The sequence below is a fragment of the Thalassophryne amazonica genome, chromosome 12 (assembly GCF_902500255.1).
Source record: "Thalassophryne amazonica chromosome 12, fThaAma1.1, whole genome shotgun sequence".
NCBI classification, from domain to species: domain Eukaryota; kingdom Metazoa; phylum Chordata; class Actinopteri; order Batrachoidiformes; family Batrachoididae; genus Thalassophryne; species Thalassophryne amazonica.
The window spans coordinates 16,900,652-16,915,761 of record NC_047114.1 but is presented as its reverse complement, the minus strand read 5'-3'; the positions used below and the strand labels follow the sequence as shown (position 1 = coordinate 16,915,761).

At 42.7% G+C, this 15,110-nt stretch overlaps 1 protein-coding gene across 1 annotated transcript in view; it reads left to right on the top strand.

The window, feature by feature from the left end:
- LOC117522399 overlaps nucleotides 1-15,110 on the top strand; it is a 35,410-nt gene that overhangs the window by 13,640 nt on the left and 6,660 nt on the right. Inside the window, exons 3-6 of the mRNA XM_034183792.1 lie at nucleotides 822-1,038; nucleotides 3,162-3,257; nucleotides 6,134-6,278; nucleotides 6,360-6,505. Coding sequence (XP_034039683.1) covers nucleotides 822-1,038; nucleotides 3,162-3,257; nucleotides 6,134-6,278; nucleotides 6,360-6,505 — 604 coding nt within the window. The remainder of the gene's footprint in view (nucleotides 1-821; nucleotides 1,039-3,161; nucleotides 3,258-6,133; nucleotides 6,279-6,359; nucleotides 6,506-15,110) is intronic.

The following is a 15,110-nucleotide window of genomic DNA, read 5'->3' as shown; positions in this document are numbered from 1 at the left end:
GTGATACTAATGTTGATATTTGTGACAAGGAGTTTTGGGGGCTGAATAATGATACCATTGTAATGAGATTGATGCTTTAGTTTCAGTTTCTCTCCTGTTTGCACTGCTGCATTCACAAAAGGAGGGGGGGGGGGGGATTTTGTTTTACTTTTGCATTGTATTTCCTGAGCACACGTTCTACTTCAAATTCTTCTTGTTTTGTAACATTTGTGGTGGAGTGGTAATTTGGTACTTTGTTTATTTAAGAAAAAAATCCAGAAAAGAAGTGCCATGATGGGAGAAATTTCACTTAATTTTTTTTTTTTTTTGTACTTTCTGAACACTACCTGGGGAAAAAAAGAATTGGTTTCGAATGGTTCTCAAGTGATAATTTTGTGCACTTTGTTAATTTAAGAAAACAATCCAGACATGCCAATGAATGGGGAAAAAATTGTTTTGTTACTGTTCTGTTGTTTCTGAACAAATACTTTTATTATGATAATAAAGTATTTTATATTTAATCATAAACCTTGCCCAAATTCTGCCCTGGTTTTAACTAATTAATTATCCAAAGGAAAAAAAAAATCACAAAAAACACTTTGCCATGAAAATTAATTAAGATTTAGCAATTTGATGATGTATTGGTATCTGCGATACTGGACCCGTATTTACTTGGTATCGGACTTTTATTGAATCACTGCATTTAAATCAGTACATTATGACTGATGAAAAGTATCATTCAAACCACTTTGCACTGAGTTGATGTTTCCTCTGTGTCACAGTAAGGACTTTGAAATGCCCTCAGTGCGTTTTTGTGTAACGTGCCAACTGTTTGTTCTCAGCCACTCCATCACTGACATGGTATGATTTTTGCTGTGCGTGTTTTTTTTGTTTGTTTGTTTTTTTTTTAATAGGACCCTTCCACACCAGTACTAGTAATGTTTCAGCTCGCTATGAGACGGACATCACTCCCGCTCGATGGACCTTCTCCATTTGGATGGTCATCTACACCTGGCTCTCCCTGATGGTTATATACCTCACTGCGTACACATGCCGAGGGTAAACCTGTGCTATTGTCTGTCTGTGGTGTTCTTGTTTTTAAATTACACCCACTGCTTCTTAATAAGATAAGATCAACTTTATTGATCCCACAGCGGGGAATATCACTTGTTGCACCTGCGACCCTACTCCGGATAAAGCGGAAGAAAATGGATGGATGGATGACTAAAGTATATTGCAGTGTTTGCTGGTGGGCGCATAAATACTGATGTGATCAGATTACGTGAAAATAGAATATACGAGGGCTGTCAATAAAGTAACGGTCCTTTTTATTTTTTTTTTTAAGGACTTTTCACGGTGCGAGACGTCGCGCAGCGCTCTCAGGCGGCGTCATCAGCCTGTTCAAGCTGAAAACCTCCACATTTCAGGCTCTATTGATCCAGGACGTCGTGAGAGAACAGAGAAGTTTCAGAAGAAGTCGGTTTCAGCATTTTATCCGGATATTCCACTGTTAAAGGAGATTTTTTTAATGAAGACGTGCGGACGGGTCCGCGCGTCGGGACGCAGCCGCCGCGACGCTCCGCCACAGGAAAAACACCTCTGTTGAAAGCCTTAAGGACAAGTTGGAACATGTGCTGCCTGTTAAACAATTTCTCATATACTCACTCCACTGAAAGCCATCAAAAGCCGCCTGGATTTTACAAATGGTTATCAACACGGAGGTGTTTTTCCTGTGCCGCCGCTCCGCGTCGGCTGCGTCCCGACGCGCGGATCCGTCCGCACGTCTTTCATTAAAAAAATCTCCTTTAACAGTGGAATATCCGGATAAAATGCTGAAACCGACTTCTTCTGAAACTTCTCTGTTCTCTCGCGACGTCCTGGATCAATAGAGCCTGAAATGTGGAGGTTTTCAGCTTGAACAGGCTGATGACGCCCGCCTGAGAGCGCTGCGCGACGTCTCGCACCGTGGAAAAGTCCTTAAAGCGACAGAATCACCTCAAAATCTCTCATCAGCCGTTAAAATTTTCACTGAAAACCAGCTTAATTTTTCGAACCGTGTCCACTTCGATGTGTCTCACAGGTTTAGAAAAAATTTTGATCAAATAACGCGCCAGTCTCTCAGCAACTTCTCAGACAAAGGAATTCCGACGAGGCGCTGGACGACTCCTCCCACAAGGAGTGCTCACAGGCGAATGACGTCACTGACAGGCGTGGAAAAACTCACGCATGTGCACGAGGGTTCAAGCATGTCTGACGTAAAAACATATGAATGAAATCCATATAGTTTTTGAAAAAAATAAAAAGGACCCTTACTTTATTGACAGCCCTCATAAATGAGTATGAGTATGTATAGATATGATAAAATTATTGAACAGGATAAATTGCACAGTTGTGCACGCAATAAAGCACAAAAGGTAGCGGAAGTCATAGTTAATAGTGCAAATCAGCAGGTAGTTATGGTGCTAAAAAGATTTTTAGGTATTATACAGTCTGACTGCAGTTGGAATAAATTACCTGCCATAGCGCTGTGTTTTGCACTGAGGGGGCAGCAGTCTATTATTGAAGGAGCTGCTTAAGGCTCCCACAGTCTCATGTAAGGGGTGAGAGGGGTTGTCCACAATTGATGTCAGCTTAGCTAACATCCTCCTCTCACCCACCACCTCTATAGGGTTCAGAGTACATTCCAGGTCAGAGCCAGCCCTTCGGACTAATCTGAGTCTCTTCCTCTCCCTCTCAGAACTTCCACAGCGTAAAGTATGGCTGATGCCACCACAGAGTCATAAAAGGTTTTCAGCAGTGCTCTGTACACAGTTTTCTATGTGAGTTAACTTAGAAAAGGTAAGACGTAGACTGTTGGTGTTTGTCTGAGCACCTTGGAACAGTGGTTGAGATACGTTCTCGTTGTTAAGACCGCGACAGATACTTGGTTCAGTCATGTACACAGGGTTCGTTAAAATGTTTTCACAGCTGGGGATTAAATCATTAAAACCTCTTTATTAGCACATGATTGAATTAATATGCAAATTTGTTTCTGGAACTCAGTTGTTTGACGTGAGCAACACTAACAATGGCAACTTCAAAGGTTCAGCATTACGTTATTACTGTGTGTGTGTGTGGGGGGGGGGGGGGGGGGGGGGGGTGAGCACAGTGCTGAAAGTGACATTTATCCTCTTTTTGTCCAGGTCCTGGTCTCAGTGTTTGCTGCCTTACGCCTTCTACTTCAGCTGGCTCGCCAACATGGTGCTGAACATGATGTGGCTTCTGCTGTTTGACCGAGAGTGAGCAACCTGCTGCTGCTATCTGCAGCTCTGAGCATTTTTACAGATGGGACCATTTTGAATGTTATGTGTTTGCGTGACGATTTAAAGGTGACATGTTGATGAACTGTTTTTGTGTAACAATATAACGTGTTGTGAACGTGACTTGTTGAAATGCTCTGAGCACCTTCATGACAGCACGTGTTTGCGTAGCATTTGGAACATGACTGTGTTGACACGTGACGTTTTGAAGGAGACTGTTTGACGTGTGACATTTTGAAGTTGACGGTACAGACGCGTGGCGTTTTGAATGTAACTTTGTTGACATGCAGTATTTGCTTGACATTTTGAAGATGACTGTGTTGACGTGCAGCATTTGCTTGACATTTTGAACATGACTGTGTTGATGCATGACGTTTTGAACGTAACGCGATGTGACTATTGATGCATGATGTTTGCTTGACATTTTGAAGGTAACAGTTTTGATGCATCGTGTTTGCGTGATGTTTGGAAAGTGACGGTATTGACACGTCATGTTTGCGTAACATTTGTATTGTGACATTTTGGTGCATTGAAAAGACCTTATCCACAGACATAGAAAACCTAGCGGATTTTCTTCAAACCTGGAGACTCAAGCTGAGCACAGATAAAACCACCTCAACCCCCTTCCACTTGAACAACCGGGAAACTCGGCGACAATTAAACATCAAATTCCACGGAAACACTCCAACACAACCCGCATCCTAAATATCCTGGAGTGAAGTTGGTCGGCAATTGACTTACATCAAATTGAGGATCTACGTGGGAAAATTTCTGCCCGTAATAATCTTATTCCATGCTTGGCGGGATCAACTTGGGGTGCAAATGCGACAACTCTTCGCACTGCCGCTCTTTTAGCGTTGCAGAGTATGCTGCCCCTGTTTGGAGCCGAAGTGTCCACACTTCCAAGGTAGATGTATCGCAGAGCGACACAATGTGGATCATAACTGGCTGCCTTAAGCCCACCCCCACACATCTCCTTCCAGTTCTTACAGGAATTGCTCCAGCCAAACTGAGAAGGGAATGTGCATCATAAAAAATATCCCAGCAGGCTTGGGCAAATGAAGAACATCCTTTACACAGCCTAGTCCCAGATCCCCAAAGCCTTGGCCCTCAATACCTGAAATCACGTTGTCCCTTCTACCGCCAATTTCCATAGCCGCAACTACGAAATCATTGAGGCGTAAAACAAAGAGTGGGCTCAAAGCCATCACCCTGCCCAGCTAACGGTAGCCCCTAATACTATCACACCCTCAGGTTCTGACCTCCCCCGTAGCTTGTGGGTAACCATAAATCGTCCCAGAGCCGGAGTGGGTTGTCTTGGTGCAGATATGCATCGATGGGGGCTGAAACCATCAGCTTCATGCGAGTGCGGAGCCCAGATGGCTCACATACTCGGTGAATGTAAGCTCCTTCGCTCTCCCCCCACCCGTCACTACCTTACAACCATAGATGACTATATGGAGAGATGGCTTCAACGCCTGACCAACATTGTTGGATGAGCTTTACAACACTCATACGCAAGAAGAAGGCGCGTGACGTACGAGGTCTGTTACAAAAGTATCTGACCTTTTTTATTTTTTTCAAAACCTGATGGATTTGAATCACGTGTGCTTGCATGAGCCAACCTTGAACCTTCGTGTGCATGCGTGAATTTTTTCACACCTGTCGGTTGCGTCATTTGCTTGTAAGCAGCCTTTGTGTGAGGATGGGTGGAGTTGCTTGTCGTTTTTTCTTTGCAAGAAAATGACGGAATGACTGGAACAGCGCAACTGCATCAAATTTTGCCAGAAACTGGGCGGCAGCCAGGTGGAAACCATTCGGATTATTCAGATGGCTTTTGGTGACGATCCTATGGGCATCACACAGATTAAGGAGCGGTACAACCGGTTTAAAGACGGCCGCACAACGGTGGAGAGCGAGCCGCGCTCCGGTCACCCATTAACATGCTGAAATGACCGGATCATTTCCAAAGTGAACGTTGTGGTGATGTGGGATTGTCATGTGATTATCCAAGAAATTGTGGAAGAAGTGGACATCAGCACTTTTTCTGCATATTCCACTGTGACAGAAGATTTTGCCATGAAAAGAGCGGCGGCGAAATTCATCGGCACGAAGCTGATGGTGCAGCAACAGCACCTCCGTGATGAAGCCTCACAGGACATGTTGTGGCATGTCCACCTCGTCCACAATTTCTCGGATAGTCACATGACTGAAAAGCCACCGAAAGCCGTTTAAATCTTCCGAATGGTGCAAGATCTGGGCATGTCAGGGCATGTCCTGTGAGGCTTCAACACGGAGCTGCTTTTGCTGCACCACCAGCTTTGTGCCGATGAATTTCGCCCCCGCTCTTTTCATGGCAAAATCTTCTTTCACAGTGGAATGTGCTGAAAAAGTGCTGATGTCCACCTCTTCCGCAATTTCTCGGATAATCACACGACGGCCCCACATCACCACAGCGTTCACTTTGGAAATGATATGGTCGTTTCAGCATGTTGATGCCGATCGGAGCGCGGCGCGCCCTCCACCGTTGTGTGGACATCTTTAACGGTTGTACCGCTCCTTAATCTGTGTGATGCCGAGAGGATCATCACCGAAACCCTCTGAATAATCTGAATGGTTTCCACCTGGCTGTGGCCCAGTTTCTAACAAAATTTGATGCAGTCGCGCTGCTCCAGTCGTTCCGCCATTTTCCTTGCAGAGAAAAAACGAAGAGAGACTCAAATCCATCAGGTTTTTGAAAAAATAAAAAGGTCCGTTAGTTTTCTAACAGACCTCGTATTGGCACGTGATGTTTGGAATGTGACTGTTGATGTGGCAGTTGCGTGATGTGTTGACGTGCACTGTTTCTGTTGCAGGCTGATGCTGACGGCTCTGGTGGTGTTGGTGCTGATTGTGGTTTCCAGCTACAGTGCGCTCTTCTTCTGTTGCTTTGCTGCAGATCACTATGGACTGTGGTTGAAGAGGTACCATCCCAAAGACCTGACCTGTGTCAGGATACTGGTAGGTCATTGCACGTGCACAGCTGGTTTCAGAGAAGCCACTGGCATGCTGAGCGCACTGCGGTCCTTCCTGTGTGTGTAGATCCAGAATGGTTTGGCTCTCTACGCCACGTGGACATCAATCGCGTCCCTGATAAACTTCTCACTGGTTCTCCACCTGTGGGGTGTGGACAAGAGCACTGCAGCCACCACGTCTCTGTGCATCCTGTTTGCAGAGCTAGTGGGATGGTAAGTTCTGATTGGAGGTCACACACCCACACAGGCTGCTGGGCGGAGCCGAGAATCCTGAATGTGGCAGAATGAATCAGCTCGTGACACTTCACTGGATCAGTAGTTTTCTGTTGCCATGGTTACATGAACATGGGAATGGGAGACTGACAGACGAGGTCAATTCAACACAGCAACATGACAGCACATTGAGGCTTGCATGTGCCTCGACTGCATACAGTGCTTTTTCATAGATTGCATTTTTTACCGTGTGACATATTTTCTTGAGAATGATCAAACAGGTAGCGATCTCATTGCTGAGGACAGCGGAGACTGTTGCACACTTAAAGGCTGTCCTCATAATCTCTAGCTTTGCCACTTCCCAGGATATGAGGGAAGCCCACAGAGTCTACACGTCTGACCTGCCGTGAAGCTAATCACAGCTACTTGAAGCCTATAACACCTTCAGAGGTGTCGTGAATGTCTTGGTGGCTTCCCTCGCTAGTCTCCATCATGCACACTCATTCTGGTTTTGAGGATATCCTACTCAGAACAGATTTTAAAGACTGTCATACTCTTCATATGTCTTAAGACTGAGTGAGGTGAACTCAGACTTCCTCTGTAATTTGTAAATGTCCCTCTGACGTGTCTAAAGAAAAGCAGCTGCATTAGTGATGATTTAGTCTGATGTATTTGAATTGCCAAATCCATTATTTTGTCTCCTAATGTAGCTCTATAAACCTCCATTGAACACTTAACAGTGCTGCTTTTGGCTCCTCCCATTTGTTTAGCCCCCTACAAATTAATTTTTATTTTATTCAACCAGGAAAAATCCCGTTGAGATTAGGGCTAGGTGATATGACCTAAAATGCACGTCGCAGTATAATTCGAATCCCTTCACAGTAATGGTATATATCGCAATATAAACTTACAGTAAGTGTAAAAATTGTAATGGAAGTGTTTCTGAATGGGTTATAAGGTCCCTTAACAAAGCTAAATTCATAAGATATAAAATGAAAAACGACAACAAAAAGCAAAAACAGATATAATGTAATTTTGAGAACATTTGTGCAGATCTCAAAACTAAAATTCAACACTTTATGGTGCAAAATAGTGCAAACAAACACCATTTTTATAAATTGTAAATTTCAAAAATGTGAACAAATATAGCAAAAAACAAACTTATATACAACTATTTACACTAAAATCCAGGAAATGCTTCAGGCATTTTTTTTGTACAACTATGTACATACAACCCCTGGCAAAAATTATGGAATCACCAGCCTCGGAGGATGTTCATTCAGTTTAATTTTGTAGAAAAAAAGCAGATCACGGACATGACACAAAACTAAAGTCATTTCAAATGGCAACTTTCTGGCTTTAAGAAACACTATAAGAAATCAAGAAAACAAATTGTGGCAGTCAGTAACTGTTACTTTTTTAGACCAAGCAGAGGGAAAAAATATGGACTCACTCAATTCTGAGGAATAAATTATGGAATCACCCTGTAAATTTTCATCCCCAAAACTAACACCTGCATCAAATCAGATCTGCTTGTTAGTCTGCATCTAAAAAGGAGTGATCAAATCAAAATCAAATCAATTTTATTTATATAGCACCAAATCACAACAAACAGTTGCCCCAAGGTGCTTTATATTGTAAGGCAAAGCCATACAATAATTACGGAAAAACCCCAACGGTCAAAACGACCCCCTGTGAGCAAGCACTTGGCGACAGTGGGAAGGAAAAACTCCCTTTTAACAGGAAGAAACCTCCAGCAGACCCAGGCTCAGGGAGGGGCAGTCTTCTGCTGGGACTGGTTGGGGCTGTGGAAGAGAGCAGAGATCAATCACTAATGATTAAATGCAGAGTGGTGCATACAGAGCAAAAAGAGAAAGAAACACTCAGTGCATCATGGGAACCCCCCAGCAGTCTAAGTCTATAGCAGCATAACTAAGGGATGGTTCAGGGTCACCTGATCCAGCCCTAACTATAAGCTTTAGCAAAAAGGAATGTTTTAAGCCTAATCTTAAAAGTAGAGAGGGTGTCTGTCTCCCTGATCCGAATTGGGAGCTGGTTCCAGAGGAGAGGAGCCTGAAAGCTGAAGGCTCTGCCTCCCATCTACTCTTACAAACCCTAGGAACTACAAGTAAGCCTGCAGTCTGAGAGCGAAGCGCTCTATTGGGGTGATATTGTACTATGAGGTCCCTAAGATAAGATGGGACCTGATTATTCAAAACCTTATAAGTAAGAAGAAGAATTTTAAATTCTATTCTAGAATTTACAGGAAGCCAATGAAGAGAAGCCAATATGGGTGAGATATGCTCTCTCCTTCTAGTCCCTGTCAGTACTCTAGCTGCAGCATTTTTAATTAACTGAAGGCTTTTCAGGGAACTTTTAGGACAACCTGATAATAATGAATTACAATAGTCCAGCCTAGAGGAAATAAATGCATGAATTAGTTTTTCAGCATCGCTCTGAGACAAGACATTTCTAATTTTAGAGATATTGCGCAAATGCACAAAAGCAGTCCTACATATTTGTTTAATATGCGCATTGAATGACATATCCTGATCAAAAATGACTCCAAGATTTCTCACAGTATTACCAGAGTAAGGATCTGGTTAGACACCATGTTTCTAAGATTTGTGGGGCCAAGTACAATAACTTCAGTTTTATCTGAGTTTAAAAGCAGGAAATTAGAGGTCATCCATGTCTTTATGTCTGTAAGACAATCCTGCAGTTTAGCTAATTGGTGTGTGTCCTCTGGCATGGATAGATAAAGCTGGGTATCATCTGCACAACAATGAAAATTTAAGCAGTGCTGTCTAATACTGCCTAAGGGAAGCATGTATAAAGTGAATAAAATTGGTCCTAGCACAGAACCTTGTGGAACTCCATAATTACCTTAGTCTGTGAAGAAGATTCCCCATTTACATGAACAAATTGTAATCTATTAGATAAATATGATTAAAACCACCGCAGTGCCTTTAATACCTATGGTACCTATGGTCTGTGATCACACCTTGGAGAGCTGTTGCACCAAGTTGACTGACATGAATCATGGCTCCAACACGAGAGATGTCAATGGAAACAAAGGAGAGGATTATCAAACTCTTAAAAGAGGGTAAATCATCACTCAATGTTGTAAAAGATGTTGGTTGTTCACAGTCAGCTGTGTCTAAACTCTGGACCAAATACAAACAACATGGGAAGGGTGTTAAAGGCAAACATACTGGTATACCAAGAAAGACATCAAAGCGTCAAGACAGAAAACTTAAAGCAATATGTCTCAAAAATCGAAAATGCACAACAAAACAAATGAGGAACGACTGGGAGGAAACTGGAGTCAACGTCTGTGACCGAACTGTAAGAAACCGCCTAAAGGAAATGGGATTTACATACAGAAAAGCTAAACGAAAGCCATCATAAACAAATAAATTGAAATTGAATTGAAATATTCATACTCACTCACTTCTGACAAATACCCAGTCAGTAGACAGACTCAGTGCTCAAAATGACACTCGACATGATTGCACCACCTGTGTTGAAACCGCGCTCCCCCAAATCGCAGTCACCTTGGTTCATTGATTACCTGTGTGATCTGAAGCATAAAGCAAGAGGTCTAGAATGGAATTGGCGTCGTTCAAAATTAGAAGTATTCCACCTTGCATGGCGTGATGCTATCTTAGACTATAAGCATGCACTATTGGCTACAAAGCGGACCTATTACTCTGATTTGATCAGCAGAAACAAGCATAACTCAAAGTTCTTGTTCAACACAGTGGCAACACTTATTTATGGACAACCACCTGTAGTTCGCTCTCCTTTTACAGCACAAGATTTCCTGGATTACTTTGAGAAGAAAATACATAACATTAGGTTGAACATATTCCAGCATGCCTTAACCCAGCCACTACACCCTGCTGTTGAGGTGGGCGCCACTACTGAGGTATTACCTAGATTTACAGAATTTGATGGTATCTCTCTAGACATGCTGACGAAACTCATAACGTCAACAAAAAGCACAACCTGTTTATTTGATCCTATACCAACAAAACTGTTTAAGGACCTGTGGTCCACTCTTGGGCGATTGTGCTGGAAATTATTAATCTTTCTTTAACTTCTGGATTTGTTCCTAAACGTTTCAAATATGCAGTGATTAAACCATTACTTAAGAAACCTAATCTTGACCCTAGTGTATTGACAAACTATCGGCCGATATCAAATCTATCATTTTGCTCTAAAATTCTGGAAAAAGTGGTAGCTTGTAGACTATCTTACTGAGAATAATCTCTTTGAGTCGCTGCAGTCTGCTTTTAGAAAATATCATTCCACAGAAACGGCTCTCACTAAAGTAGTGAATGATCTTCTGCTTACAATGGATTCGGACACCACTACGGTTCTGTTGCTGTTAGATCTCAGTGCTGCATTTGATACAGTGGATCATCATGTTCTACTTGATAGGCTGGAAAATCATTTTGGGATTACTGGGAGTGTCCTTGCATGGCTGATGTCATACTTGACCAGTCGTTCTCACTGTGTTTTGTACAGTAACACTACCTCTAACCTTAGTGACATGAAATTTGGGGTTCCTCAGGGGTCTGTCTTAGGCACCTTGCTTTTCTCCCTTTATATAGCACCCCTTGGGCACATATTGCGGCATTTTGGGATTACCTTTCACTGCTATGCAGATGATACGCAGTTATATATGCCGATAACTGCTGGAAATCTCGTTCACATAAAATCCTTAGAAGATTGCCTTGCATCAGTGAGAAGTTGGATGTCTAGAAACTTCCTACTTCTAGATTGGACTACTGCAATGTTCTATTTTCTGGTTTACCACAGTCTAGCATTAGGTGTCTCCAATTGGTTCAGAATGCTGCAGCCAGACTTTTGACACGAAGCAGAAAGTTTGACCACATTACACCCATTTTGGCGTGTCTTCACTGGCTTCCTGTCCCAGTGAGTTCAGATTTTAAGGTTCTGCTACTAACCTATAAAATTATTCATGGACTGGCATCTCCTTACCTAGCTGACCTAATTAAACCTTATGTACTGGCCCGGGCTTTACGTTCTCAGGGTGCAGGACTACTTTGTGTCCCTAAGGTGAATAAGAAGTCTGCGGGTCACAGAGCTTTCTCTTATCGTGCCCCTGTTCTGTGGAATGATCTCCCTGCGTCAATAAAACAATCAGATTCTGTGGAGACTTTCAAGTCCAGACTTAAGACGCACTTGTTTTCATTTCATATGGCTAGCATACTGGTGCAGTTTTGTTTTATGATTATTACTCTTTTAATTCATGTTATTAGTAATTGAAGTGGGCCGCGGCCTCATCTTCACCTAAATTCTGGGTCTTTTAGTGAAGCTTAGGGCTAGTGGCCGGCGATCACCTTAGTATTTCTTCTGTTTTTCTTGTTGATTAATGCTGGCAAATTATACAGTATTTTTGTCTTTCTGATGCCTGATTGTGTTTTTTCTCTGTTTAAGGTGCAGCTCCATCCAGAGATGGGAGTTGTTTGTGTTGGCGATCCTCCTGTCCTGTGCACCAACAGCAATTCTTGTATATTCGTCCGTGAATTGTTCTGTGAATTATTTCTGTAATTTATGTTTGTAGCATGGCCCAATCAGAGGGTCACCCCTTTGAGTCTGGTCTGCTTGAGGTTTCTTCCTCAGAGGGAGTTTTTCCTTACCACTGTTGCTCTGGAGGTTGGTAAGGTTAGACCTTACCTGTGTGAAGCGCCTTGAGGCAACTCTGTTGTGATTTGGCGCTATATAAATTAAAATAAATTGAAATTGAAATCATTAACACCTAAACAGAAAAAAACAAGGTTACAATGGGCTAAGGAAAAGTAATCGTGGACTGTGGATGACTGGATGAAAGTCATATTCAGTGATGAATCTCGAATCTGCATTGGGCAAGGTGATGATGCTGGAACTTTTGTTTGGTGCCGTTCCAATGAGATTTATAAAGATGACTGCCTGAAGAGAACATGTAAATTTCCACAGTCATTGATGATATGGGGCTGCATGTCAGGTAAAGGCACTGGGGAGATGGCTGTCATTACATCATCAATAAATGCACAAGTTTACATTGATATTTTGGACACTTTTCTTATCCCATCAATTGAAAGGATGTTTGGGGATGATGAAATCATTTTTCAAGATGATAATGCATCTTGCCATAGAGCAAAAACTGTGAAAACATTCCTTGCAAAAAGACACATAGGGTCAATGTCATGGCCTGCAAATAGTCTGGATCTTAAGCCAATTGAAAATCTTTGGTGGAAGTTGAAGAAAATGGTCCATGACAAGGCTCCAACCTGCAAAGCTGATCTGGCAACAGCAATCAAGGGAAGTTGGAGCCAGATTGATGAAGAGTACTGTTTGTCACTCATTAAGTCCATGCCTCAGAGACTGCAAGCTGTTATAAAAGCCAGAGGTGGTGCAACAAAATACTAGTGATGTGTTGCCAACCACCAGTAGGCCTCTACTGGTGGTTGGCTCTCACTGCGGTATTGTATCACTTCCTGTTCCGGAGCACAGCGGTGTTTTTCTGTATCTGTTAGCTGTTTAATCTGCGCAGTTAGATTGATCTAGTTATCTAGATTACGATTTGTTTCCCAGTGTAATCTTTACGTGCCTTAACTAAAGCACTCCTTCTGCTGAATCACCTCTAAATTATTTACACATTATTCACTTTGCGTGTTTTTAGGAATCCGCTAACTTAGCGTAGCTACTAGCTCTTAGCCGATTTAGCATGGCGGCTTCTCCTGTCTCTCCCGCACTTTTCTGCTCTGGGTGTGAAATGTTTAGTTATTCCTCGGCCTCCTTTAGCAGTAACGGTACTTGTAATAAGTGTAGCTTATTCGTAGCTTTGGAGGCCAGGCTGGGCGAATTGGAGACTCGGCTCCGCACCGTGGAAAATTCTACAGCTAGCCAGGCCCCTGTAGTCGGTGCGGACCAAGGTAGCTTAGCCGCCGTTAGTTACCCCCTGGCAGATCCTGAGCAGCCGGGAAAGCAGGCTGACTGGGTGACTGTGAGGAGGAAGCGTAGCCCTAAACAGAAGCCCCATGTACACCGCCAACCCGTTCACATCTCTAACCGTTTTTCCCCACTCGACGACACACCCGCTGAGGATCAAACTCTGGTTATTGGCGACTCTGTTTTGCGAAATGTGAAGTTAGTGACACCAGCAACCATAGTCAATTGTCTTCCGGGGGCCAGAGCAGGCGACATTGAAGGAAATTTGAAACTGCTGGCTAAGGCTAAGCGTAAATTTGGTAAGATTGTAATTCACGTCGGCAGTAATGGCACCCGGTTACGCCAATCGGAGGTCACTAAAATTAACATTAAATCGGTGTGTAACTTTGCAAAAACAATGTCGGACTCTGTAGTTTTCTCTGGGCCCCTCCCCAATCAGACCGGGAGTGACATGTTTAGCCGCATGTTCTCCTTGACGGCATCCATCCCACTTTGGATGGAGCAGCTCTCATTTCTAGAAATCTGGCCAATTTTCTTAAATCCTCCAAACCGTGACTATCCAGGGTTGGGACCAGGAAGCAGAGTTGTAGTCTTACACACCTCTCTGCAGCTTCTCTCCCCCTGCCATCCCCTCATTACCCCATCCCCGTAGAGACGGTGCCTGCTCCCAGACTACCAATAACCAGCAAAAATCTATTTAAGCATAAAAATTCAAAAAGAAAAAATAATATAGCACCTTCAACTGCACCACAGACTAAAACTCTCTCTCTTCTAAGTCCCTGTTGGTAAATGATATAATAATTGATCAACATATTGATTTATTCTGCCTTACAGAAACCTGGTTACAGCAGGATGAATATGTTAGTTTAAATGAGTCAACACCCCCGAGTCACACTAACTGTCAGAATGCTCGTAGCACGGGCCGGGGCGGAGGATTAGCAGCAATCTTCCATTCCAGCTTATTAATTAATCAAAAACCCAGACAGAGCTTTAATTCATTTGAAAGCTTGACTCTTAGTCTTGTCCATCCAAATTGGAAGTCCCAAAAACCAGTTTTATTTGTTATTATCTATCGTCCACCTGGTCGTTACTGTGAGTTTCTCTGTGAATTTTCAGACCTTTTGTCTGACTTAGTGCTTAGCTCAGATAAGATAATTATAGTGGGCGATTTTAACATCCACACAGATGCTGAGAATGACATCCTCAACACTGCATTTAATCTATTATTAGACTCTATTGGCTTTGCTCAAAAAGTAAATGAGTCCACCCACCACTTTAATCATATCTTAGATCTTGTTCTGACTTATGGTATGGAAATGAAGACTTAACAGTATTCCCTTAAAACTCTCTTTCTGTCTGATCATTTCTTAATAACATTTACATTTACTCTGATGACTACCCAGCAGTGGGGAATAAGTTTTCATTACACTAGAAATCTTTCAGAAAGCGCTGTAACTAGGTTTAAGGATAGGAGTCCTTCTTTATGTTCTCTAATGCCATATACCACACAGTGCAGAGTAGCTACCTAACTCTGTAAGTGAGATAGAGTATCTCGTCAATAGTTTTACATCCTCATTGAAGACAACTTTGGATGCTGTAGCTCCTCTAAAAAAGAGAGCTTTAAATCAGAAGTGCCTGACTC